The following is a 23,731-nucleotide window of genomic DNA, read 5'->3' on the forward strand; positions in this document are numbered from 1 at the left end:
GCACAGCGGGTGAGACATTGAGTGACATTGGAATCCGAATAAACAAGTACAATCTAAAGTATACAATTACAATAATCAAATGACTGAATAATTTATTAGACAATGACCAATATTTATAGAACCTCTCAACCTAAATTTGAGGCCGACAGAGTTTAATTGGAACTAAATTACTTTGCGCACCACAATAAGACAACGTGCAGTTGTTGGGTCAGTGGATGATCCTTACAACAGAGAAATTTAAATCAAATCAAAGGGTGTTGACCATCTCAGCTCTCTAGGAAAATAAGCAATGTTTTTCAATTTCATTTTCAACTTACTTTCAAACAAATCTCATAATCTGACAAAAGCAAATAAGATGACACTAAGAAAACTCCTTCATGAACCGCATGTGGAAGGTCTTCAGTCTTTGTAGAGCATCTTCCATGATGTCCTCATGAGTTGCCACCAAAAGCCTGAGAAACAATTAAGAATTTGGTTTTCACAGAGAATCTATGGAATACACAAATGATGCTTACAATTAAGATGAACTAATGTATACAGTTTATTTGAATGTCTACTATGGTAAGCATAACTGTCTGTAATTTAGTCAGAATTTGGCAACTGAAAACAACAATGAAATCTGTCAGATAAAAAGTAATGAAAAATTCACATTTTCCAGCATGATTTAGTTAATGTTTTCTATGAGGTAAACATTCACATCACTCATGCAACAGTGGCAGTGCAAAAACCTAATGTGATGGCTGTCCTTTCTTTGTCCGTATTCACAGCCCGGCCTCACATGCAGACCTGTTTCCTCTAGCAATTGCAAACAATACAGCATGTCTGGTTTCATCTGCCTTTTCTACAAAGAGAAAAGAACTTTAATGGTAGAAAACATGAAAACTACAGTTAGGTAAGTATTGCCTAAATGATTTCTTCACTGCTGTGACTGGTTATCTAGTTATTCAGTGTTAGTTATATTGGATGGCTTGACTGAAGACACTGTAATTGGTCATGGGTCACAACTCACATTATGTGTCTATTGCTATGCTAGTCTCACTTCAGTATCAGTATTGCATTCAGCCATATGTAGAGACTCAATCTGAAATCTGAAAGTCCTTGCATTTTGATTTTTAAGCTGTATATTGACTGATCACTTTGGGATTTGAAGAAAATTACATTCTGCCTTTTGACAAATTAAATTACTTGTGATGTTTCTCATTTATAAGTCATTTCGGATAAAAGCATCTGCCAAATGAATAGATGTAAATAAATAATTCCAAATGCTGACTGGCTATTGTTTCTTGTGCTTATTATTAACAGGTCATTAAGACTGCCACCAATTACCCTTTAGATTCCCCACATTACAATTGGCATGTGTCAGGAAAAGAGTAGTAATAAAGCTTCAACAGTCACTGAGAAGAGGAGAGAAAGACTGAAAACAAATGCACCGTCTGGAGAGAGTTCCCTTATCCTGCCCCAGACACTGTTATTGTAAAGTTATGTGACTATAGTTGGTGTGCTGTTTGGACACATTACAGGGCAAACTACACCACCTCCGCCACTGGAGATCGACAGAGATCCTGCATATTTGGTCAGGGGGATTACTCGATAAAATGGAAGTTAATGTACAGTTGCAAGAAAAAGTCTGTGAACACTTTGGAATTACCTGGATTTCTGTTGATTATTTCTATAGTTTGGTCGCATTAAACTAATCACACAAACAGTTGTGCTTCTCAATTTTTTTTTATTTATTTATTTTTTTTAAATCAAAGTCATTGAGTAATCATTTACAGTGTAAGTTGGAATAAGTAACCCTTGAAATTATTATCTTGTAGATCAGTGGTGTTCCAAACTATTCCTGGAGATCTGCCTTCCTGCAAATTTTAGCTCCAACACCTGAACTAGCTAATTACGGTTTTCATGAACACTTGATAATTACAAACAGGTGTTAGAGCAGGGTTGGAACTGAACTCTGCAAGAAGGTAGATGTCAAGAAACAGGAAAGCACACCCCTGCATTGTCAGAAAAAAAAGTGCAAAAATTGTACCTTTAGGGGTACAACAGCATGTCACCGGGGCAGTACCCTTAAATGGACAACTTTGTCCCTCATTTACCCCTAAAAGGTGCATTTTAGTACCTTAGAGTAATAATATGCAACCATAAGGTTTTTGAACTTTAACAGGGAAATAAGGTACAAAGATGGCCCTTTAAGGGTACTGCCCCAGTGACCATCTGTTGTACCCCTAAAGGTACAATTTTTGCACATTTTTTTCTGAGAGTGTGTAGTAGATGCTCTTTTATCAGCAACAACCTCCACCAAATGTTTCCTTTAGCTTTTTATAAGACTTGCACAACCGGGTCGAAATGGCATGACCTGAAAATCAGGTTTCTGACCTGATCCAAAACAAAGTTCTTTTCGAGCCATCCTTTAGTTGGTTTACTTGAGTGCTTTACACTCTTAGAAAGGTTCTTTGTGTAACCAAAATGGTTCTACTGCGTCACTATGAAACCCCCCCTTTTGGAACCTCCTAGCTCATTGTCTTGTTACATCACCCAACCTCTCTTAAGCTTGAGATCATGGATATCTGCTCTAACATCCTCATTGTCTTGATACATTTTTGAATTTATTCTCCTTTAACAGGGCTTGACATTAAAGGGTTAGTTCACCCAAAAATGAAAATTCTGTCATTAATTACTCACCCTCATTTCGTTCCAAACCCGTAAGATGAAGATCTTTTTGATTAAATCTGAGAGCTTTCTGTCCCTCCATTGACAGCTACACAATTGAAAATTTGACGCTTCAAAATGTACAGAAAGAGATCGTAAAATTAATCCATATGAATTGAGCGGTTTAGTCGAACTTTTCTGAAGAGACTCGATCGCTTTTTATGATGAACAGATTTAATTTAGGCTTTTAACTCACATATAAACACGGAGCTTCCATTTAGCATAACTAATGTGTGAGTTGATATATGTTTACATGTAAAGCGATCATATAAAGTACTTCAGAAAATTTGGACTAAACTGTTAAATACATATGGTTTAGTTTTACGATCTCTTTATGAACTTTTTGAAGCGTCAAAATTTCAACTGCTTAGGCTGTCTATGGAGGGACAGAAAACTCTCTGATTTCATGAAAAAGATCTTCATTTGCATTCTGAAGATAAAAGTCTTACGAGAAACAACATGAGGGTGAGTGATTAATGACAGAATTTATTCATTTTTGGGGAACTATCACTTTAATCCCCACCAACCTTCCAAATGCGGGTTGAATTTATATAATATGTACATTTTTCAATTGTAGTCTTTTAAAAAAGCATCTAAAATAATAAACTAAGTACAATGTAGCGTTGTTAAAAATATCGATTTTTCTATATATATCGATACTGAACTATCAGAAACGCTTCCAATACTCATTTTCTGCAGAATAGATACACGATACCAGCTGCGCTTTTTCACTCTCTCTTCTCTCGTTTAATTTGATCCGGATGAATATTGTTGGTGTTACCTGGCTTAAATTTCGGCGTGGGATTGCGCGTATTGCGTATACTTGTACTCATTCCCACAGATTTTGTGCTCTCACCCAAAGTGTGCGCACATAAATCCTCCACAGTTATTTAATAAATTGAGTTATTTTTTCACTGCTTATTGCACTTAAACAGTCAAATACACAGAAAATAATATCAAAACGCTGCTCTTGGTGAGTATTCACATAAACACAGTCAGTTATGTTTTAAATGAACGTAAAAAGTTGATAAAAAAAAATGTACATGTAACAGTATAATGGATCCATGTGTCAGGTCTTAAAGTGACAGCAGCCTAATATACCTGCTGCCAAATTATGAGATAATATTAAAGATATCTATATGGCAGTTTTTCGCCATGGTATCGATGTCAAAATTGTGGCCAGTGAAACTGCTGAGTGGCTAATAACTTTGGAAAATCACTAGCCACAGTGCTGGTGAGTAAAAAAGTTAATGTCAAGCCCTGTCCTTTAATGACTGCAAGGTGTTCAGGCTCTGAGGCAGCAGAGCAGCACTAGACCATTATAAGGCTGACTACGATACAGTGCACTTCCCATGCTACAAAGAATGCAACTATACTGAGTAGGCTAATGGTATGATGATTTTTTTTTTTTTTTTTTTTTCCCATGTTTAGAGAGCAAGATAATTGGTTGTAGTTAGTTGATTATTTTACTGTATTGTTATTGTTTGTGACCGGTTGCAGTTCAGTCTTGTAAACATGTTTATATCATGAATATCGAGCTGAATTTTTGAATATGTTGGACTAGGCAATTTTAGATAATATTATTTAATGCTCTGCCATCTGTAAGATGCTTGGCAGCTTAGTTTCATAGTTGTAGTAACGACAGGTTTGTTCATCTCCTTAACTTCAACACCTGACCTCAATTAGCTCTTGGAGAATTTGTTAAAACAGAGGTTCACTTTGGCTGCGTTCAGACTGTCAGTCCAAATCCGATGGCAAAAACATCACATGAAATGCGATTTTTACAAATTTGTTTCAAGCTACCTCTAATTCCATCCTCCTATATTTTTGCCACTCCTTCATAAGACGCAGTACTCTAGCGTGGCGGCTACACGTTGACATGTTGTAAATAAGACAACATCTGTATTGTAAACCCCTCCATGTTGCAGTTGCTGTTGTTGGCGTTTACCTACCAACGCAAAGTCAAAGACGTGGCATGGGACGCACAAATTGGATCTGAACAGTTGCGGTACACAATGTGGACAGTCAATAATTTTAGATCAGATTCCAATCGGATAGACAAATAATCGGATTTGGACTGCCATTGTGAATGTATTCTTTTTCACTGTAAAATTACTCAGTGTTTTCATTGTCTAACTGGAAAGTACTAAACTGTTTGTGTGTTAATAGTTTAGTCAGATTATGTTTGACTTACAATTGTGATTTAGAAAAATGACAGATTTTTTTGTATATTATTTATGAGCAATCAAATTAAAATTTTTCTGTAAGCCTGATCTCTTACAAACCAAGAGTTGTAAAGAGTTTTTGTGGCACTTGTTTCCAGGATTTGAAACGGCTATTGTAGCTATTGGTGGTGATATATATGTCCTCTGGTGAAACTATTATTTAACAACAGTAGAACTTTTAATTCAGTGTTACAAATTGGTGTAACACACAGATTCTCACCTTGGCCCATTTTAATGCCCTTGGAGGGAAGTGTAGACAGGGGAAGACAAAAAATCCTGCCTTCAATGGCTGGCAGCTGATCCCCGGTAGCTCACCAAAGACCTCCTGAATCCGACAAGCATTTTTACGCATCATATTTTTAATGGACTGGACCTCCTGACAGAAAAAAATAATTTAGTCATTCAAAATCAAGTAGTTGTGATAGACAGATAATTGATAATAGACAGATAATTGGTTTGACTAATATTACTCCTTATGCCAATGTGATGTATCCCGATGTACATCATGTATGCTTTTTTCATAAGTTGAATATGGAAGGTGTAGGACGTAGTGTAAGCATTTTGAACTGCGAGAGGCGTTACACTTTCACCATAAGTTGAATATGGAAGGCAGTCTGGCGGAAGCTAGTTTTTACTTTATAACTTGTTAAATGTGTTTTTTTTCTTAAACGCATTGCTTCGCTTCAGAAGGCCTTTATTAACCCCCCGGAGCTGTGTGGAGTATGTTTATAATGGATGGATGCACTTTCTTGAGCTTCATACTTGTTGGTCCCATTCACGTGCGTCAGGATATTTATTGATATAACTCCGACTGTGCTCATCAGAAAGAAGAAAGTCATATACACCTAGGATGGCTTGAGGGTGAGTAAAGCTTGGGGTAATTTTCATTTTAAAGTGAACTAATCCTTTAAGTACTTATATGGAGCATACCAACCTCAGAGAAGGTGGGGAATGAAGGATCTCCAGGTTTTGGAGGATCTGCCATGAGGTCAAGTGCAATTTGTCCACCAACAGGTGGGCAGGACCTAGTGGAAAAAAGTATACGAGTATATTCCTTCACCGCAGGGTCAAGATTCACCAGCTCCATGTAGCCACCACGAAGCCCACACCTGGACCCAAAGAATGGTCAGAGAAGAGACACAGATTTGCTATTTACTCCATTTGGTGATTAAATAATAGTGCAACCATCAGACTAACTGGCCCACTCCTATTAATATTATTATTAATTTTATCCAGAGTAGGGTACAACGGGGTAAAAGGCGCCTTTGATTTTATTTTTCTCTAAATCACTAGATGGCACAAAAAAATGCTGCAGCACTTTCCTAAACATACGCTTTTCAAGATGCACATGCAAATTTGTGTGATCCTTGACGCGATCGCGGGCAGCAGCGCAAAGTTGATTCCGAGGTGGTTTGATCTAATACTTGATGTTTTTTAAAATGTTGTTGATTTAAGTAGCAAATGAGATTCGATTAAATTAATGTTTATATTTTCAGACAAAGGTCTTCTTAATGATTTTCAGTATTGTTCAAGGTAATTAAAGCAACAGTTTTTCAATAACAGAAGAATATGTAAAAGTATGGTATTTGGGGTAAAAAGTGTACCTGCTGTTGGGGCAAAAGGCACAATAATTAACATGATAATAAACAGCTGGCTGACTTTTCCATTTGTTGACATGACATGGTTTGATTCAGATGGTAAATATCATATATCAAATTCGGTATTCACTTTAGATACCTTATAATACCCATATTTATAATGAGACAATCTAACACTTTACAATAAGTTTCATTAGTTAAACATTAGTTAATGTATTAACTAACATGAATTAACCATGAGCAATACATTTGTTACTGTATTTACTAATCTTCGTTAACATTAATGAAAATACAGTTGTTCAGTGTTTGTTCATGTTAGTTCACAGTGCATTAACTAATGTTAACAAGATTTTAATAATGTATTAGTAAATGTTGAAATTAACATTAACAAAGATTAATAAATGCTGTATACAGTAAGTGCAGTTCATTATTAGTTCATTTTAACTAATGTAGTTAACTAATGGTAAATAATGAACCTTATTGTAAAGTGTTACCAAACAATCATATTTAAAAATATGATATTAATTATATCATATAATAAAATTTAATGTATTACTACTGTAAATCTACATTAAATATTATGGGATCTCCTTCAATGTTTTCAGAATCTTTACTTTTTAAAATAATTTTATTTAATTGTACATTTTTATATTAACACATTTTAATGACATATTTACTGATCAAAAATGAAAAAACAGAAAATAGCACAAACTTTGCTAAAGTGCTTCTTTTTAACAAGTATTAACCTAGACATTATTAAAAACATATTATTTTAGCTAAAGTATTTGTATCAAAACTGTGGCTTTTGCCCCATGCTGGGGATCCTTTTACCCCGTGTGTGGGATAAAAGTCCCACCTTGCCACCTTATACATTTATTAGATTTTTAAACAAATTAACTACTTTTATGATTTATTTTCACACAAAATCTGTTGCTCCATCAATGTTCAATACGAGCATATATATTTTTTTCTGCAATCAAACACTTTGAGAGTAGTGAAAATCAATTTTTTTCTTAAGGTGTGCCTTCAGCCCCATTGTATTCTAATATTAATATAAGGATATTACAGGATATTATGATACAGTGTAATTATATTCATAGAGAAATCAAGGAAGAATAATACTCAAGAGCACAACACACTACTCACTCTCCCATGAAGCCCTTGGAGGCAGAATTGAAGGAGGCCAGTTCCACAGTGCTGGAAATAGTAGAGCCCATTTCTGATAACACTTTCTTATAGGATTCAAACTCAGTATCTTCTCCATACACACAGCTCTGATACACCTGAAGAGAAAGATACAGCTCACAATCATGTCAATGGAGGATTCAAGAGCAGAGGTGTCCAATCCTGCTCCTGCAGGGCCACTTTCCTGCTGGGTTTAGCTCTAACACACCTGCCTGGAAGTTTCTAGTGATACTGAAGACCTTGATTAGCTGGTTCAGGTGCGTTTAATTGAGGCTAGAGCTAAACTGATGGAACGTGGCCCTCCAGGTATTTTACCAAGACGGTGCACTTATATTTCTTAAGATAGGTTGCTGATTTTATTTAATTTTGAGTTCACCAAGCAGTTTTTGAGATTTCAGGATTCCCCCATTCAAGAAGATAGGACTTGGATGCCCGAAATAGCTGCCTAGAGGTGTTGCAAACATGGCCCCAGAGTGAACAGACTTTCCTTGAAAGGGACTTCGGTTTTAATGATAGAGAGTGCTGAGAAAAACTAACCTCATCAGCAAGTAGGAAGAGCTTTTCTTCTGCAGCGAACCGAATCACTTCTTCTATGGACTTCCTACTCTGTATGTGACCTGATAATGAAAGCAACATTAATCCAAGAAGCAATTTTCCTTTTCTCAAATTTTGGTCACCAGATGGCACAGATTTCTCACAATAATAAGGATAATCTATTACTGTACCAGTAGGATTCCCTGGGTTGCAGATATAAAGCGCTACTGGATTGCAGGTCCTTCTGCCTTCATGGAGCGCTCTGCGAAGCTCCTCCACCTGCAGTGTCCAGCACTGCTCCTCACACAAATAGTAAGGTATGATGGCAGCACCATGGTCCTCCAGAGCCAGAGTAAAGGAAGCGTAGGTGGGCACAGGTATGAGCACACCAGTCTGACACGGGACCTTGCTCTGAATCATCAGCTTCAGCAAAAACTACAATGAAAACATTTACTCAGTCTGGAATGGAGTGCTACTTATCACGTCCAATTTTATATTTTCAAAAAAAAAGTTTTTGTATATTTGTGCATTTGCTTTTAAAAAATATTTAAAAGGAAGAAAAAGTCGATAAATGATTTTTGTTGACTAAACCATTAGAGCCATCTGTGACCCAGACGTGATGAAGATGTTTTCGGGTGAGGAAGGAACTCCTCCATCTCTCCTGGTAATGAACTTAGAGACGCTGTGTTTGATTTTGGCGATTCCACACAAATCTGTATATGAGCCTGAAGAGATTGTCACTACATAAGTACGTACAGATGAGAGGATTCAACATTTGATCAGACCTGTCTGTCCACATTGTTAAAAACAAAAACAAAAAAAAACAGAGTGCTTAAATTTAAAGTTAATGTGAAGCTGATCCCTTAGGCTTGGTTTCACAAACAGGTCTTAGCCTAATCCAGGATTAGGCCTTAGTTCAATTAGGATGTTTAAGTAGCTTTTATAAATGTACCCTAAAAAAAACATCACTGGTGTGCATCTTGAGACAAAACAATTGCACTGACATACACTATATTGCCAAAAGTTTTGGGACGCCTGCCTTTACGTGCACGTGAAATTCCCATTCTTAATCTGTAGGGTTTAATGTGGAGTTGGCCCACCCTTTGCAGCTATAACAGCCTCAACTCTTCTGGGAAGGCTTTATACAAGGTTTAGGAATGTGTTTATGGGAATTTTTGACCATTCTTCAAGAAGCGCATTTGTGAGGTCAGGCACTGATGCTGGACGAGAAGACCTGGCTCGCAGTCTCCGCTCTAATTCATCCCAAAGGTGTTCTATCAGGTTGAGGTCAGGACTCTGTGCAGGCCAGTCAAGTTCCTCCACACCAAACTCGCTCATCCATGTCTTTATGGACCTTGGTTTGTGCACTGGTGTGCAGTCATGTTGGAACAGGAAAGGGGCCATCCCCAAACTGTTCCCACAAAGTTGGGAGCATGAAATTGTCCAAAATGTCTTGGTATGCTGAAGCATTGAGCTCCTTTCACTGGAACTAAGGGGCCAAGCCCAACCCCTGAAAAACAACCCCACACCATAACCCCCCCTCCACCAAAATTTACACTTGGCACAATGCAGTCAGACAAGTACCGTTCTCCTGGCAACTGCCAAACCTAGACTCATCCATTGGATTGCCAGACAGAGAAGCATGATTCGTCACTCCAGAGAACACGTCTCCACTGCTCTAGAATCCAGTGTTGGCATGCTTTACACCACTGCATCCGACGCTTTGCATTGCACTTGGTGATGGCTTGGATGTAGCCATGGAAACCCATTCCATGAAGTTCTCTACGCACTGTTCTTGAGCTAATCTGAAGGCCACACGAAGTTTGGAGGTCTGTAGCTATTGACTCTGCAGAAAGTTGGCGACTTCTGCGCACTGTGCGCCTCAGCATGCGCTGACCCCGCTCTGTGATTTTACGTGGCCTACCACTTCGTGGCTGAGTTGCTGTTGTTCCCAATTGCTTCCACTTTTGTCAGTTGACTGGAATATTTAGTAGTGAGAACATTTCTGGAATGGACTTATTGCACAGGTGGCAACCTATCACGGTACCACACTTGAATTCACTGAGCTCCTGAGAGTGACCCATTCTTTCACAAATGTTTGTAGAAGCAGTCTGCATGCCTAGGTGCTTGATTTTATACACCTGTGGCCATGGAAGTGATTGGAACACCTGAATTCAATGATTTGGAGGGGTGTCCCAATACTTTTGGCAATATAGTGTATTTTAAGATGTCAGTACAAGTTGCTTTCAGTTGAAACAGCTCAAACTTGCATTTTAGTCTAGGTCTAGCCTAAGCCTTGTTTGTGAAATCGGGGGGTTTAAGTTGTAACATTTGACAATCGAACTTTTCTTATCACCTTAATCCTCAACTCTCACAACTTTAACACGAAAACATTTATTACAGTGCAAGGCACTTAAATGTATGAAAACAGCAAATTATGCCAATATATCTACTGGGCAGGGACAAAAGCTTACCTACACTTCCACCTTCACATTGTCTAAGGAGATCATCTGCCCTTTCTTTAACATCTAATGGCAGACTATCATCCTTCAAAAGTGCTGGATAGAAGCAAGCAGCAAGGACCTGAAAAGTAGCAAAAAACACTGAGCCTTAAGAGAACTGTTCCTATTTCTCTGAAAGGCATAGGTTAAGAAATAATACTTTCCCAACATGTTTTTTTTTTCTTTTTCTGTTCTCTATACAACTGACTGGTTGCTACCTGACGAAGCTGCTACCTACCTGACGAACAAAGGTGATGGGTTTTATTCCCCCTCTGTGGAGATCTCCAGAAGACAAATCAAGCACCTCATTATAGTTTTTTCTCTCACCCTAAAATCAGTTGAAGTAAAATTAAAAGTGTTCTTGAGTCATAAAAGGAACCATATGTTCAAATCAGAGCATTGTTTAAAAAATGGGATCCAGGATAAGTCAGTTTAGTAAATCAGTGAAACTGGTTTTAATTCAGGACCCATATTTTGAATTGGTTATCTAGTTACAATATGACACAAAAGTGAATAAAAAAGTCAAACACTAAAAAGTTAATTTTTTTTCCCTCCCACAACCTATCAATGTTACCATCTGCCTAAATTCTACTTGGCATCAGAAGAATTTGCACCAAAATATGATATTAACATTATAAAAGAATACAAGATGAATACCACACCTGTTGTATTTCAGCTTCAATCTGTGCCACAAGTCTCAATAAAACATCCTTCTCTGAGAGAAACATGTTCTTCTTCAATGAGCTGATCTCTCTCAGGAAGGACATTGTTGTTTCTCAGTGTGAAGATTTTGAATTGTTTTTTTATTTGTCGTCTAAATTATTTGGTTCCTTTTGATGGGTTCTATTCCTGGACCAGTTGAATTCAGCAAGATCTTAACAGTTAGCCAAATGTTCACCACTCCTTACCATGAGTTTGTTATTATTAAACCCGAATCTTTCATCCTATGGGGATTTTGCTTATGCATGGAGGCAAAGTTCCCAAGAATGGGCCGGGCTTCTTGAGACATTAACAAAAACATTGCGAGATAAATAGATGACTATTCCCTGCTTAACTTCTCACCACAGGAGAGGAATGGAAATCATCTACAGTATTAACATCTCATTTGGAATCATGTCTATGTAAAGTCTGACTAAAATCAGCATTTCAAGTTTTTGAAATTCTCGACAAAGTATAAGCCTAATAGCAAGTTTAGTAAGCATAATAAGCCAAGTAGTAAGTGAAATAATTTTAAATGCCTCTACATAAATAATTTTGATACTTCGCAAATGTCTCTTTATATCACATTTGAGGTGGAGCTTAATGTTTGTCTATGTGTATCCAGTCAAAGTATACATAAATTAAAATACAAATTATGCATTGGCCCCATTTTCTTCAATTTACCATCTACCTAACTTCAATGAAATTAAAACAAAGTTTTGGCTTCTATAATTCTTCCAACATTTATAGAAAGTTGTGTGACTAGAGAAATTCACAAATAATGGTTTCAAGTAATGTCAGTAACCTATCAAGATATTAAACATTTAAGAAAAAAAATAAATAATAAATAAATAAATAAATATATGCAACAAGTCAGACCACATTCCATTATTAAACAGTAAAATATTGCACATTTCAAGAGACTAAAGTTTAGTCTTAAGCTTCTCAATCCATTATGTTTATTCACAGCAAAGCCATGGTGAAATGCACATACATTCTTACCAAAAAAAAAATTATAACAATCATTTACAATACACACATAATCAGTGCAATTACAACAAAAATCAACCCAATTCAAAACAATAGAATGTTCATTAAATAATATTCTATATATAAAAATAAAATAAATTGTTTGTTCCAAACATGAACAAAGTCTTTCATGAGAATTCCCAGTCAGTTAAATAAGGAATACTTAGTCCATGAAATGTACATGCATTTATGAAAGTTTCATTCAGCTGATACAACGGTTGTTTTCTCACTATGTACTGGTCTCGTCACATAATGACAAAGTCACATTTAAAACTTAAGCCCCTAAAATAGAGCTTGGTGAACATATATAATAAACTGATATTTGTCCTGTTCCAGTACACCTGTGGAACAGACATGAACACTGACTTGCACACCATGTAGTGAGTGAAGAAGGTTCCTAAACTGTTTCACAAGCAGAAATTACAATACACAGCAAATGAGTTTGTGAATAAAGAGCAAAAGAAGCAGAGTCACATCTGCAAATGGGTAAGATACAAATTCTGACATGTGCATAATCTCCTTGCTGTATGTTTAATCAGTATTGAATTTTACACTGAAGTTTTGACAGGGTTGTTTTTTTTTTTACTTCAGATTACATATCTGAATCTACAACCAAAGCTAAAAGATTCTCATGTTCCATTTGAAACAGGAACTTGTGTGTTATTGTCCTAAATAGATTGAGTTTGTACCATCAAGTGCCACAGATGACAAGGCTTCCATTTTGTTTTTGTTATCTGATAAAATGAACCAAAATAACTTCTGGTGCCTATCCATTAATACTGTACAACAGTATTAAATTAAGAGAAATCAAACAACAAATCAATTGGGAAAACCAACTGATATTCCCCACTGGTGGAATATGCTGCATAGCCACTACGGGAGTGTGACTTTGTTGCAAGCCAACTCTTATTGAAACTACAAGCGGAGGACTAGCATGTCAAACCTCGGGATGGAGGGCGAGAGCTAGAGTCTGGTTGTACTTCCCCACGTCGTTTGAACGTGAATGAATGGGAGAATATTTTAGGGTTTTTGTCTCTGTATCTGTGTGTATTTACAACACCGTTTCACTGGTTAGATCTTCTTGCTTTTTCCTGTATTAGAGAAAAACAAATGCGTATTAGCCCACACACTGTTCCAGCACAGTCAATGTTTTGAGCAGGTGTAGCTGCTGGGTGAAGTCACCTGTTGAACGCTACTGGGATTTGGAGGGTTTGGTCGATCTGTGCTGCAGATTTCACAGCCTGGTCTCGTTGACTTATTTATGAATGTACAGGAGGGGCAGGACCAGCCTGGCTAAAGAGAGAGATATGAAAATCCAACTGTTCGTTATGTATAATCCAAATATTTGCATTGGTTATGTACATGAAACTGGAAAACTGATCCACATCAATCAGGGGATACAAATCTATACAAATATACCTTATAATGTTGTGTTTTTTACTGAATCATTTCCGTTTGTGATCTCTTACTTTGAAAGGTTTCATAAGCCGTTTAATCTGTCCTTGCTACAATGGCACAGTCTGTGGGAATTTGCGTGTTTTTGTGGTTTATGATTATGTGGCCACAGGCCACTTATTTACAATCCAGCTGTATTTGTTAGTTTCAAGAAATGGTAAATGTGAATGTATGTAATTATTACCTGTGTGTTACTTGATTTCAGTTTGGACCCTCCAAGTTGCAACATCTCAAGGTTTATGATGTCACTGACACTAGGTTTATCTATGCCACACCCACTACTGCCTATTCAACAAAGAGAAAAACAGTTAGTAGGAAAGTTAGTAGGAAATTAATACTTTTATTCAGCAATGTTGCATTAAATTGATCAAAAGTGACATTAAAGCATTTATAATTTTACAAAAGATCTCTCTTTCAAATAAATGCTGCTCTTTTGAACTTTATATTCAAAGGAAAAGCACAGTTTCCACAAAAATATGAAGCAGCACAACTGTTTTCAACACTGATAATAAGAAGAAATTGAGAAAACACTGTTGGTGTCAGACAGGCTGGTCTGAGTATTTCAGAAAGTGCTGATCTACTAGGATTTTCATGCACAACCATCTCTAGGGTTTACAGAGAATGGTCTGAAAAAAAGAAAATATCCAGTGAGCGTCAGTTCTGTGGGTGAAAATTCCTTGTTGATGCCAGAGGTCAGGAGAATGGCCAGACCGGTTCCAGCTGATAGAAAGGCAACAGTAACTCAAATAAGCACTCGTTACAACCGAAGTCTGCAGAAGAGCATCGCTGAACGCACAAGAAGTCGAACCTTGAAACAGATGGGTTACAGCAGCAGAAGATCACACAGGGTGCCACTCCTGTCAGCTAAGAACAGGAAACTGAAGCTATAGTTCACACAGGCTCACAAAAACTGGGAAAATTGAAGATTGGAAAAACGTTGCCTGGTCTGATGAGTCTTAAATTCTGCTGCGACATTCAGGTGGTAGAGTCTGAATTTGGCGTAAACAACATGAAAGAATGAATCCATCCTGCCTTGTATCAACATTTCAGGCTGTTGGTGCTGGTGGTGTAATGATGTGGGGGATATTTTCTTGGCACACTTTTAGTACCAATTGTGAATTCTTTAAAAACATCACAGCCTACCTGAGTTTTGTTGCTGACTATGTCCATCCATTTTTGACCACAGTGTACTCATCTTCTGATGGCGACTTCCAGCAGGATAATGCACCATGTCACAAAGCTCAAATCATCTCAAACTGGTCTCTTGACACAGACAAGACAATACTCAAATGGCCTCTCACCAGATCTCAATCCAATAGAGCACCTTTGGGATGTGGTGGAATGGGAGATGTTCATAGATGCATCATAGATGTGCAGACGACAAAATCTGCAGCAACTGCATGATGCTCTCATGCCAATATGGACCAAAATCTCTAAAGAAAATGTCCAGCACCTTGTTGAATCTATGCCACGAAGAATTAAGGCAATTCTGAAGGCAAAAGGGTACTAGTCCAACTCGGTACTAGCAAGGTGTACCTAATAAAGTGCCCAGTGATTGTAAATTACAACTTAAAATATATTCAAATATAAATATGTCAGAATTTTTTTTAATTAAAGCCTTGGTGAGCAGAAGAGAATTCTTTCTAAAACAATAACAAATCTTACCGACCGCAAACGTTCGAACGGTTGTATAAAAAGAAACCCGTCTCTGTCCTCCAGTCTGACCATTGCTGACGTAAAATCTAAGACATACAAACCATCTACTAAAGATGATACTCAAATGATATTTACTACTAATAAAGGATACTTTTTTTTCTCCTTAACTCCATGTGACACTTGAAATATTCCTCACATTAAGCATACGATACTGCGATAACACAGACCTGTGCTGTTTGTCATTAATATGCCTGGACTTAAATAATTCCAGTGTCATTAAATAAAGAACACAGTAAAAATACATTTCAATTTGTTTGTTGTAGGTTTCATTTTGTTTTTTTTTAAAAAATATATAGGGCAAGTAAATGTTGTCAATTCACTCGCCTTTGGCCGCGTATAGCAAAAACGTAATTTTGGACCCTGCCAAACAAATGTACGTGAACCTCGCTCACCCGTGCTACTGTGGCTAAATCGGGGCGGTAACGTGCTGTAGCCTCTCCAGTCGTGGCTGCTGGGGCTACTGCTGGTCGGCGTGTGGGCGAGCGAGGTGTTTGGTGGTGGTGGAGCTGCAGTCAGCATTGGGAGGCTGTTCTCCTGGTCCTGCTGGTGATCAAGGCAAGCGTGACGGGCAGACAAGAGGTAGAGAAATGCTGTGTCACCGTCCCTATAGATGCCGTACGATGCTAAAGAACGACCATCGGAGCACAGACTCTGAGCGATCACCCAGCGTTGCACCCTGGGGTGAAAACCATACTCAACAAACATCTGAAAGAGACACATCAGAAGATTATTAATTTTTTATCTGACAATTCAGCAAATCAGAAAGAATTGAGAAATATTTTACTTAATTTCATCAAGATATATTTTAATCTTTCCTACCTGCTGCTTCAGAGAAGCGACAGTCACATGAGGGTGGATTTTTACTGTGACACAACAGGAAGATGATGCATCTTCTACTACCACAGCTAAGCTGAAAATAAAAGCATATCCATTAACTTTTTGTCTCTATAAGGACTTTAAGATATAAATTATATAAATTTATCTACATGTATGTGATTTGTGCTGCTTTCTATTCCAGATTTCAACAGGAAAGTCATTAGCACATTCATGCGCCCCACTGGTGAGTCAATCAATAATAATAATAACAATAATAATAATAATAATAATAATAATAATAATTATTATTATTATTTGTATAAAATGTATTAACACAAACAGATAGGCCTTATAATAATCACAAAGAAGTGATTAAACATACTTTTAGATGTGACAACACAGATAAGTGTCAAATGTTAAATACCCACAGACCAAACAAGCATGAGGCAAGAGACAAATCTACTATAATTCAAGCATGACGAGGGCACATGCACAGTCGCACACATACCTTATCTCCCTGTCCTCAGTGTCCCGCAGCGTTGGTTGAATAGTCAGTGCGATCTGCTGTCGGGCCAGATCTGCGGCGTAGTGCACAGCTGCATGAGTATCTCCAGTCTCTATTGCTCGAGAAAGCTCTATACACAGCTCCTCTACAGCAGGCAGAAGAGAAACACAAAGACACAATGAACATGAGTTGAAATGTACTTGAACACGAAATTTTACAACTTGTATTAGACTGACATTTTATAACCAATACCGATTATTTTTTAGATTTATATGTCCGATAACTGATATGTAGAACTGTTATTTAATGTTTTACTTCTGTTTTTGTTCCATTTTATCTTCATATCACAATTAAAAAACAGTTTTTTTACAACAAAAGAAGCAGCAACAGTGACAATATTATAATAATAGGCTAAATAAACTGACAGTATGTTTTCAAAAGGAGAACATAAATAAATGACAAAGGGGTCTATCAACTCTGCATAAATGTAATAATTCATTTTAAACTACAGTTTAATAAAGCCCAGTAAAGATGTGGTTTACAGCAATTGTAGAAGAGCTAAGGGGTGCTGTTGGGCATAACTAAAAAAAAAAAAAATTATTCCAATTATTAGATTTTTTTTTTTTTTTTTTTTTTTACTGAAACGGTAAACTAAAACCAATTAATATTTAAAACATATTTGCTTTGCTTACTAACCTACTTATTCAGGGTTTCTGAAGGTTTCATGAAGGTAGATTTAAGACTTTTTATAAAACCTTTTCAAGACCAAGTAAAGAAAATTTAAGAAATAAAGTGAAGGGAACACAATATGTAAATGTCTAGGTTGAGTTGTATTAGCAACACTTTAAAGTTTCAACCAATCTCCATTACTTTTTAGTTCATTTTACAAAAAAAAAAAAAAAAAAAACTTGTGCTCCCAACCACTAGACCAGAAATGGGGAATGTTGATCTTGGAGGGCCACTGTCCTGCAGAGTTTAGCCAGAGATTGTATATTCTAGGAAAATGAGAGGGTCTGTATCTCTTACAATTGGAGAAAGTGTAACGGCTAACTTACTCACGTGCGGCACCTCTTAGCCTATTGTGTAATGGCAGTGACATCAGTGATCAAGGATCAACATTCCCCACCCCTGCACTAGACTACAGACATAACTTTAACTGCATCTTCTGATCACACTGCAAAAAAAAAAGTGATGTTCTGTTTTTTTGTCTCGTTTTCCTCCTAAATCAAGATACATTTATATGAGAAGCAAAATTATATAAGATAAGAAGCCTTGTTTTCTTTGAAACTGATCTAAATGAAGTCAGTTTATGATTAAAACAAGAACAAATATCTCAGAAAAATCTTAAATCAAAAGGAAAACAAGTTCATACCTCGCTGACAGATATTTGCTTTTGTTTCAAGTGTAATCTCAGTTTCTCAGAAAACAATACTTCATATCTTCATTTTGCATCTGAAATATATCTATATCTATAAATATATCTTGATTTAATAATGTTTAGATATTTGTTTTGGAAAACAGGACAAAAATACATAAGATATTGATTCAACATTTGATACAACCTTTAATGGCATGACTTTATGAACTTAATTCTTCCTTTCCCAAATTAAGGCCTTAAAAAGGTCTTAAATCGGAGCAAAAAGTCTTAAGACTTCAAGACTGATTTAAGACCTGCAGAAAACCTGTTATTATAAATATTTTGTTATAAAAATGATCTATTGTTTCTGAATTTGAAATCTGATTTGTAAAGTGGTTCAGAAGGATGAGGCCAGTTTAATATCATTACCAGCAATCCATTTTCCCATATAAAGTGCACTTTTTAGTCACTTCCACACTGATGCAGACACACAAATGGTACTCACTCAAACATTAATAAACTCAAGTGTTTATTTTGTGTCTACAACAATGGTGGAACTAAATAAATGACCATGAAAAACCAAGCTATAACCCAGTCAACTCTCCCTTTAGAAAACAAACCTTTCATTGACAGCGACAAGACAGAGTTTTTCTCTCCACACTTCAAATGCTGCAGTCCATCATGTGAGGAATGTGAAATGTTGGCAACTGAGATATATAAAAAAAGAGTGAATAAACAATAAGCCACAGTAAGGGCAGAGTCCATCTTTAAAAAAAAAAAAAGTTTAGAAGATCATTTAACAAGCAGAAAGGCTAAGCACATCTGGCATGCTTTTTTTTGTGTTTTTTCATATTCTTCCCATTTCGCTCGCCATGTATTTAAGATATAAGAGTTTAAAAAGGCTTGAAGTCTCTCTGATCTTGTTTTGAGATATATGAATAATAACAGGCTGATCAATCTTTAGAGATTATGTCTCATGCATCAGGAAAGCACACTTAAGTTTCCCCATTTACTATATTTGATAAACTATGTATGTGCGCTGATCAATATTTATATATATAAATAAAGGCCTAAATTAAATCTGTTTATATATATATGTTGCTGTGAACTCTGACCTCTGTGTGATTCTCTCAGTGATGACATCATGACAGTTGCCCATTCCTGGGCCTCCTGCTCGCTGCGGAAGGTAAACGTGAGACAGTCATGGGGCGGCTTGGTGAGACGCAGTTCGTGACATCGAGTCGACGTGATCTCATACTTCACTGAGCGCAGATCAAACTCTGCTAGAGACTGAGAGAGAGATCAGCACTTCATAACACCTTCAGTGACAGTGACCATTATCAGCATACATGTTATGATATACAATACATGTTCCTTTAGTGATGCAAGACAATCCAATCTCACAGAATTGTCAATATGCCACAAGGCAGTTTGGCGAACCAAAACGTTTTAGCTCGACTCATAAGCACGCGACAACACAATGAGTTTGAGAGAAGCAAGGTTTGATTTGTGACTTGCCAAGAAAGAGTGTTAAAAAAAAAAAAAAAAAAAAAAAAAAAAAAACGTATATAGATGTAAACAGAGAGTACTTTATGCAGGAAAAACAGATCATTCTTACATGAACCCCCTGACAGTGCAGTCATGGCCTAATGGTTAGAGAGTTAGACTTTTAACCCAATGGTTGCAGGTTCAATTCTCAATACTGGCAGAAAAATGTAGGTGGGGGAATGAATGAACAGCGCTCTCTTCCACCCTCAATGACTGAGGTGCCCTCGAGCAAGGCACCTAACCCCCAATCACTCCCCAAGTGCCGTAGCAAAATGGCTGCCGAATTCTATAGGTGTCTGTGTTCAATACTCACTGCTCCTAATGTGTGTGCACTAACTTGGATGGGTTAAATGCAGAGGATAAATTCAGAGTATGGGTTACCATACTTGGCCTTCACGTCACATCACTTTCACTTTCGACATGCATTCTGCTTTGTGAACAAAATTGTATGAAAACACTCAGGCTTGTTTCGCACTGGATGCGTAAGCAGAGTGTAAGCAGCATGTAATTTTTTCGGTGCCCATGATAACAGGTAAGAACATTCACACTGCATACAGAGACAGCGCGTAGCAGGAACAGAAAAGAAGCGGCAGTGCCATGATCGTTTTGCCGTTGAGTCTTTTTGCTGCACCGCTTACACTGAATTAAAGCCACAGTGCATTTTTCTTGCTCAAAATAAACCTGAGTTAAAGGTGCAATATGTAAAAATTGTCCGCTAGAGGTCGCTAGAGGCCTATTCAAAATGATGACGGCAAGTTTGAGTGCGGAATCTTGGGACATGTGGTCTTCACCTCAACGGATGGTGGAAACAATCGGGATAGGACTTAGGAAGAAATCATGTTCATGGATGCGATTATCAATGTTAATGTAGTATGAAGCAGAGCAGGACCGAGTGTTGTGGGAGCTGAACGAGGCCGCTGGAGCGATTGCGCAACACACGCCTCACGAGCAGCGGAACTTTTATTATGCCACAGTCGCCAGCGCCGCTTCCGCTTTTCCGGTCATGAATATGAGGTAATGCAGCTCTGTTTATCATATTAGATACATTTAAGAGTGTTGAAAATGATATTATAATGTTACTCTGTGCGTTTGCTCGGCGGCTGCTGCGAGACACTTGTTGCACACTGCAGCAAGATAGATCGATTTTAGAATATCATATTAAATGCTGGATGGCTTGTGTTGATAAATGGCATGCAATTCATTTTAAAATGTATTGTATGATGGAGAAAATGCTGTATTACTGTTACTAAAAATAAAGCTGCATCTGATTATGCTATGTTAGCTACTTGACAAAATAGTGTTTTTCTCTGAGACGTGGTAAAGCATGGTACTCACAAAAAATAACAGTAAGACTAAACGTATTGAGCTATATAACAATAATTAGTTTTCTGTCTATAAACGTAACCAAACAGTTGTTCCCTTGTCTATTAAAACATGTGATATTTTAAAGTGTCTTTGGTGTTTACGTGGTTTTTACAAAATAAAACCGGAAACCGAGGGTAACGCGGGTATGATGCAATTGACAGACGACTCCTCACACGTCCCGGAGCCTTGGTTAAAATTGCAATTTTCTCACGATTTACAAATAGTTGGAAACATTTGGGATATTGTAAGTACTCAAGTGAACAAAATATATAACACTGGCCTAGTGGTTTTTGGATATTTTACTGCAAAATTCTTACATATTGCACCTTTAACAGGAAAAATAATAAATTTCACTATAAAATCATATAAGTGAGGTGTTCCATGTTTCACAATCACCATATGACATTCAGCGCTGTGAAAAAATAAATTACACGAATACACATCATAGCCAGGAGTTTTTGCTCTAACTTCTAAGGCCTGTTTAATTGAAAGGCCTTTGAAGTTACTAGAGGTAGCCTATATCTTCACTTTAAGATTACTTTTATTTCGTAAACAAACACTGCCAGTTTGAAAGCACAATGGCCACTTGCTGCTTTTGCTCTGTATACGCACAGCTTCTGCACTGCCTCCACTCTGCTTGCGCATTCAGTGTAAAACAGGCATTAGGCATCAGTAAACCATCATAGAAGATTTATTATTACATATAAATTTGAGTGATTCTGGGAACATAAACTTGAGTTACTGAGATCAAATGAAAAAAAATCAATTTGGCTCTAAACAGCCATATACAAAATTATCCAACCCCCAATAGTCAAATTTTGTAGATCATAGGTTTTAACTTTGGCCCTCAGGGTCCACTGTCCTGCAAAGTTTAGCTCCAACCCTAATCAAACACTAACCAAAGTCTTCAGGATTCCTAGAAAGTTATTGGCAGGTGAGTTTGACCAAAGATTCTCAAGGGGATTTAAATCTGGAGACTGATTACATTTCAGGACCAATCCCTGAACCAAACTTTGGTAGATTTGGATGTAGATTTGGTTTTCTTTTGTTCATAAACCATGCCATTTTGATCTAGACACACCTCTGATCTATAGGTCCAAAAAGTTTCAGTTTGGTCTAATCACTTGTCAATGTGTCTGGGCATGAAGTAAATGCTTGTTTAGTGTTCTTCTTATGGTCCCCACTGAAAGGTTTTCCTCCTTTCATCAGATCATCTTGCAAGTCTTCAGCAGTAAATCAAGGGTTTTTTTCAGCTGCTCTGATCAAACATCTTATTCCCCTTGATGAAATTATGCTTTCTAATCCATGTCCTGAATGGTTCACTACCATACATTTTAAACTTAAAAATTATGCTGCCGTGTCTCTAGGAACTTTTAGTGTTTTGAAAATGTTCTTGTAGCTATATCATTTTTGATGTAATAAACCAACTTCTTCTCCTAGCTTTTGTGAGAGCTCTTTTGTCTTGGCCGTAGCTGCTACTCAACTTCAGCACAAGTCTCACAACTAAAAGGTAATTAACTGTCAATATAGAGATCAAAAAGGCTAAATTGTATTTTAACCATACCGTACTAGTAAGTGATTTAAGTACAACATTGTTGAAAAGGGGTTGAATAATTGTGACATGGCTGTTTTAATAAAAAAGTTCCTATTACTTAAAAATATTACATTATAAATCGATCAGGGTTTGAGTTAAACTCTGTTGGGCAGTAGATTTAAGGAAACCTGCACTAAAGTGTTATTTTTCAAACTCTGGATCTTTAGAAGACCATACATTTGTAATTTGCACAAAGTCTCTGTGGGGTTGAATAATTTTGACTGCAAGTTTATATAGCAATTGTTTTTACCTTACAGGAAAGTTCACAGCTGATAAGGAACTTTACAGAAAATTGCTCATGGTTATTTTTTAATAATAAATTGTTGGAATATAACACATAAACTACGTGTAACCCAGCATGCACATCTATTCAAAAGACTAGCTACACAAGGGTAAACAGTGTTCAAACTAGGCTGAATGACAGACTGGCAGGTAACGTTAGACAGATAGCATGAAAGTGAGGATACTTTTCAAAGGTTGACAGCTAAACATAAGAGATGACAGCTGTGTGCATGCGTGTGTATGTGTGTGTACCACGCTGCGTCCTCCGCGGTCGGTGTGCCTGAGGGTGAGTGTGAAGAGTCCCGCGCGGTTCGCGTTCATACTGAGCTGCAGCCGCAGGGAATCCGAGCCCACACAGAGCGGCCGAACCGACACCCGCACCGACATCAACACCGTACTGCAGTTTGAGCTCACAGCCATCATGTCTTCTGCACGAAGATCTATACAGCACGTACTGACATCATCACCATCTTCATGAGTAACAAGCAACCAGTTTCAAAACAGGAAGCAGGTCCGTCGAATATTTACTGCCCCCTTTTTAAACATACAGTATTATGTCTATGGTTCCGAGAGTTGATGTGCATCAAGCGGCGGTCGATAATTTACACCTAAA

General features: G+C 37.2%; 2 protein-coding genes across 2 annotated transcripts; both read right to left on the reverse strand.

Annotated features, from left to right (window-relative positions):
• Positions 1 to 75: 75 nt before the first annotated feature.
• LOC127503006 (alanine aminotransferase 2) lies at positions 76 to 11,690 on the reverse strand. Its single transcript, XM_051876564.1, has 11 exons — positions 11,415 to 11,690; positions 10,991 to 11,080; positions 10,726 to 10,834; positions 8,843 to 8,976; positions 8,443 to 8,686; positions 8,255 to 8,334; positions 7,679 to 7,815; positions 5,869 to 6,043; positions 5,155 to 5,310; positions 729 to 841; positions 76 to 452 (listed from the first exon to the last, which is right to left on the reverse strand). The coding sequence occupies exons 1-11, from the start codon at positions 11,517 to 11,519 to the stop codon at positions 362 to 364; spliced, it is 1,434 nt and encodes a 477-aa protein (XP_051732524.1). The 5' UTR covers positions 11,520 to 11,690; the 3' UTR covers positions 76 to 361.
• Positions 11,691 to 12,380: 690 nt separating this feature from the next.
• sharpin (SHANK-associated RH domain interacting protein) lies at positions 12,381 to 23,650 on the reverse strand. Its single transcript, XM_051876719.1, has 9 exons — positions 23,371 to 23,650; positions 19,445 to 19,619; positions 18,950 to 19,036; positions 16,976 to 17,117; positions 16,471 to 16,561; positions 16,044 to 16,356; positions 14,120 to 14,220; positions 13,663 to 13,773; positions 12,381 to 13,571 (listed from the first exon to the last, which is right to left on the reverse strand). Exons 1-9 carry the CDS (start codon positions 23,539 to 23,541, stop codon positions 13,545 to 13,547), a joined length of 1,218 nt encoding a protein of 405 aa, XP_051732679.1. The 5' UTR covers positions 23,542 to 23,650; the 3' UTR covers positions 12,381 to 13,544.
• Positions 23,651 to 23,731: the final 81 nt, after the last annotated feature.

The sequence above is a fragment of the Ctenopharyngodon idella genome, chromosome 2 (genome assembly GCF_019924925.1).
Source record: "Ctenopharyngodon idella isolate HZGC_01 chromosome 2, HZGC01, whole genome shotgun sequence".
Taxonomy (NCBI): domain Eukaryota; kingdom Metazoa; phylum Chordata; class Actinopteri; order Cypriniformes; family Xenocyprididae; genus Ctenopharyngodon; species Ctenopharyngodon idella.

Excerpts from the sequence above, each read along its gene's own strand:
- sharpin (XM_051876719.1), bottom strand. The coding sequence starts at position 23,541 with ATGATGGCTGTGAGCTCAAACTGCAGTACGGTGTTGATGTCGGTGCGG. Across the intron at positions 19,620-23,370 it reads ACCGCGGAGGACGCAGCGTG|TCTCTAGCAGAGTTTGATCT; the intron begins GTACACACACAT and ends TCTCTCTCTCAG. Across the intron at positions 19,037-19,444 it reads ACTGAGAGAATCACACAGAG|TTGCCAACATTTCACATTCC; the intron begins GTCAGAGTTCAC and ends TATATATCTCAG.
- LOC127503006 (XM_051876564.1), bottom strand. The coding sequence starts at position 11,519 with ATGTCCTTCCTGAGAGAGATCAGCTCATTGAAGAAGAACATGTTTCTC. Across the intron at positions 5,311-5,868 it reads CATTCCCCACCTTCTCTGAG|GAGGTCCAGTCCATTAAAAA; the intron begins GTTGGTATGCTC and ends TTTTTCTGTCAG. Across the intron at positions 842-5,154 it reads GGGCATTAAAATGGGCCAAG|AAAAGGCAGATGAAACCAGA; the intron begins GTGAGAATCTGT and ends TTCTCTTTGTAG.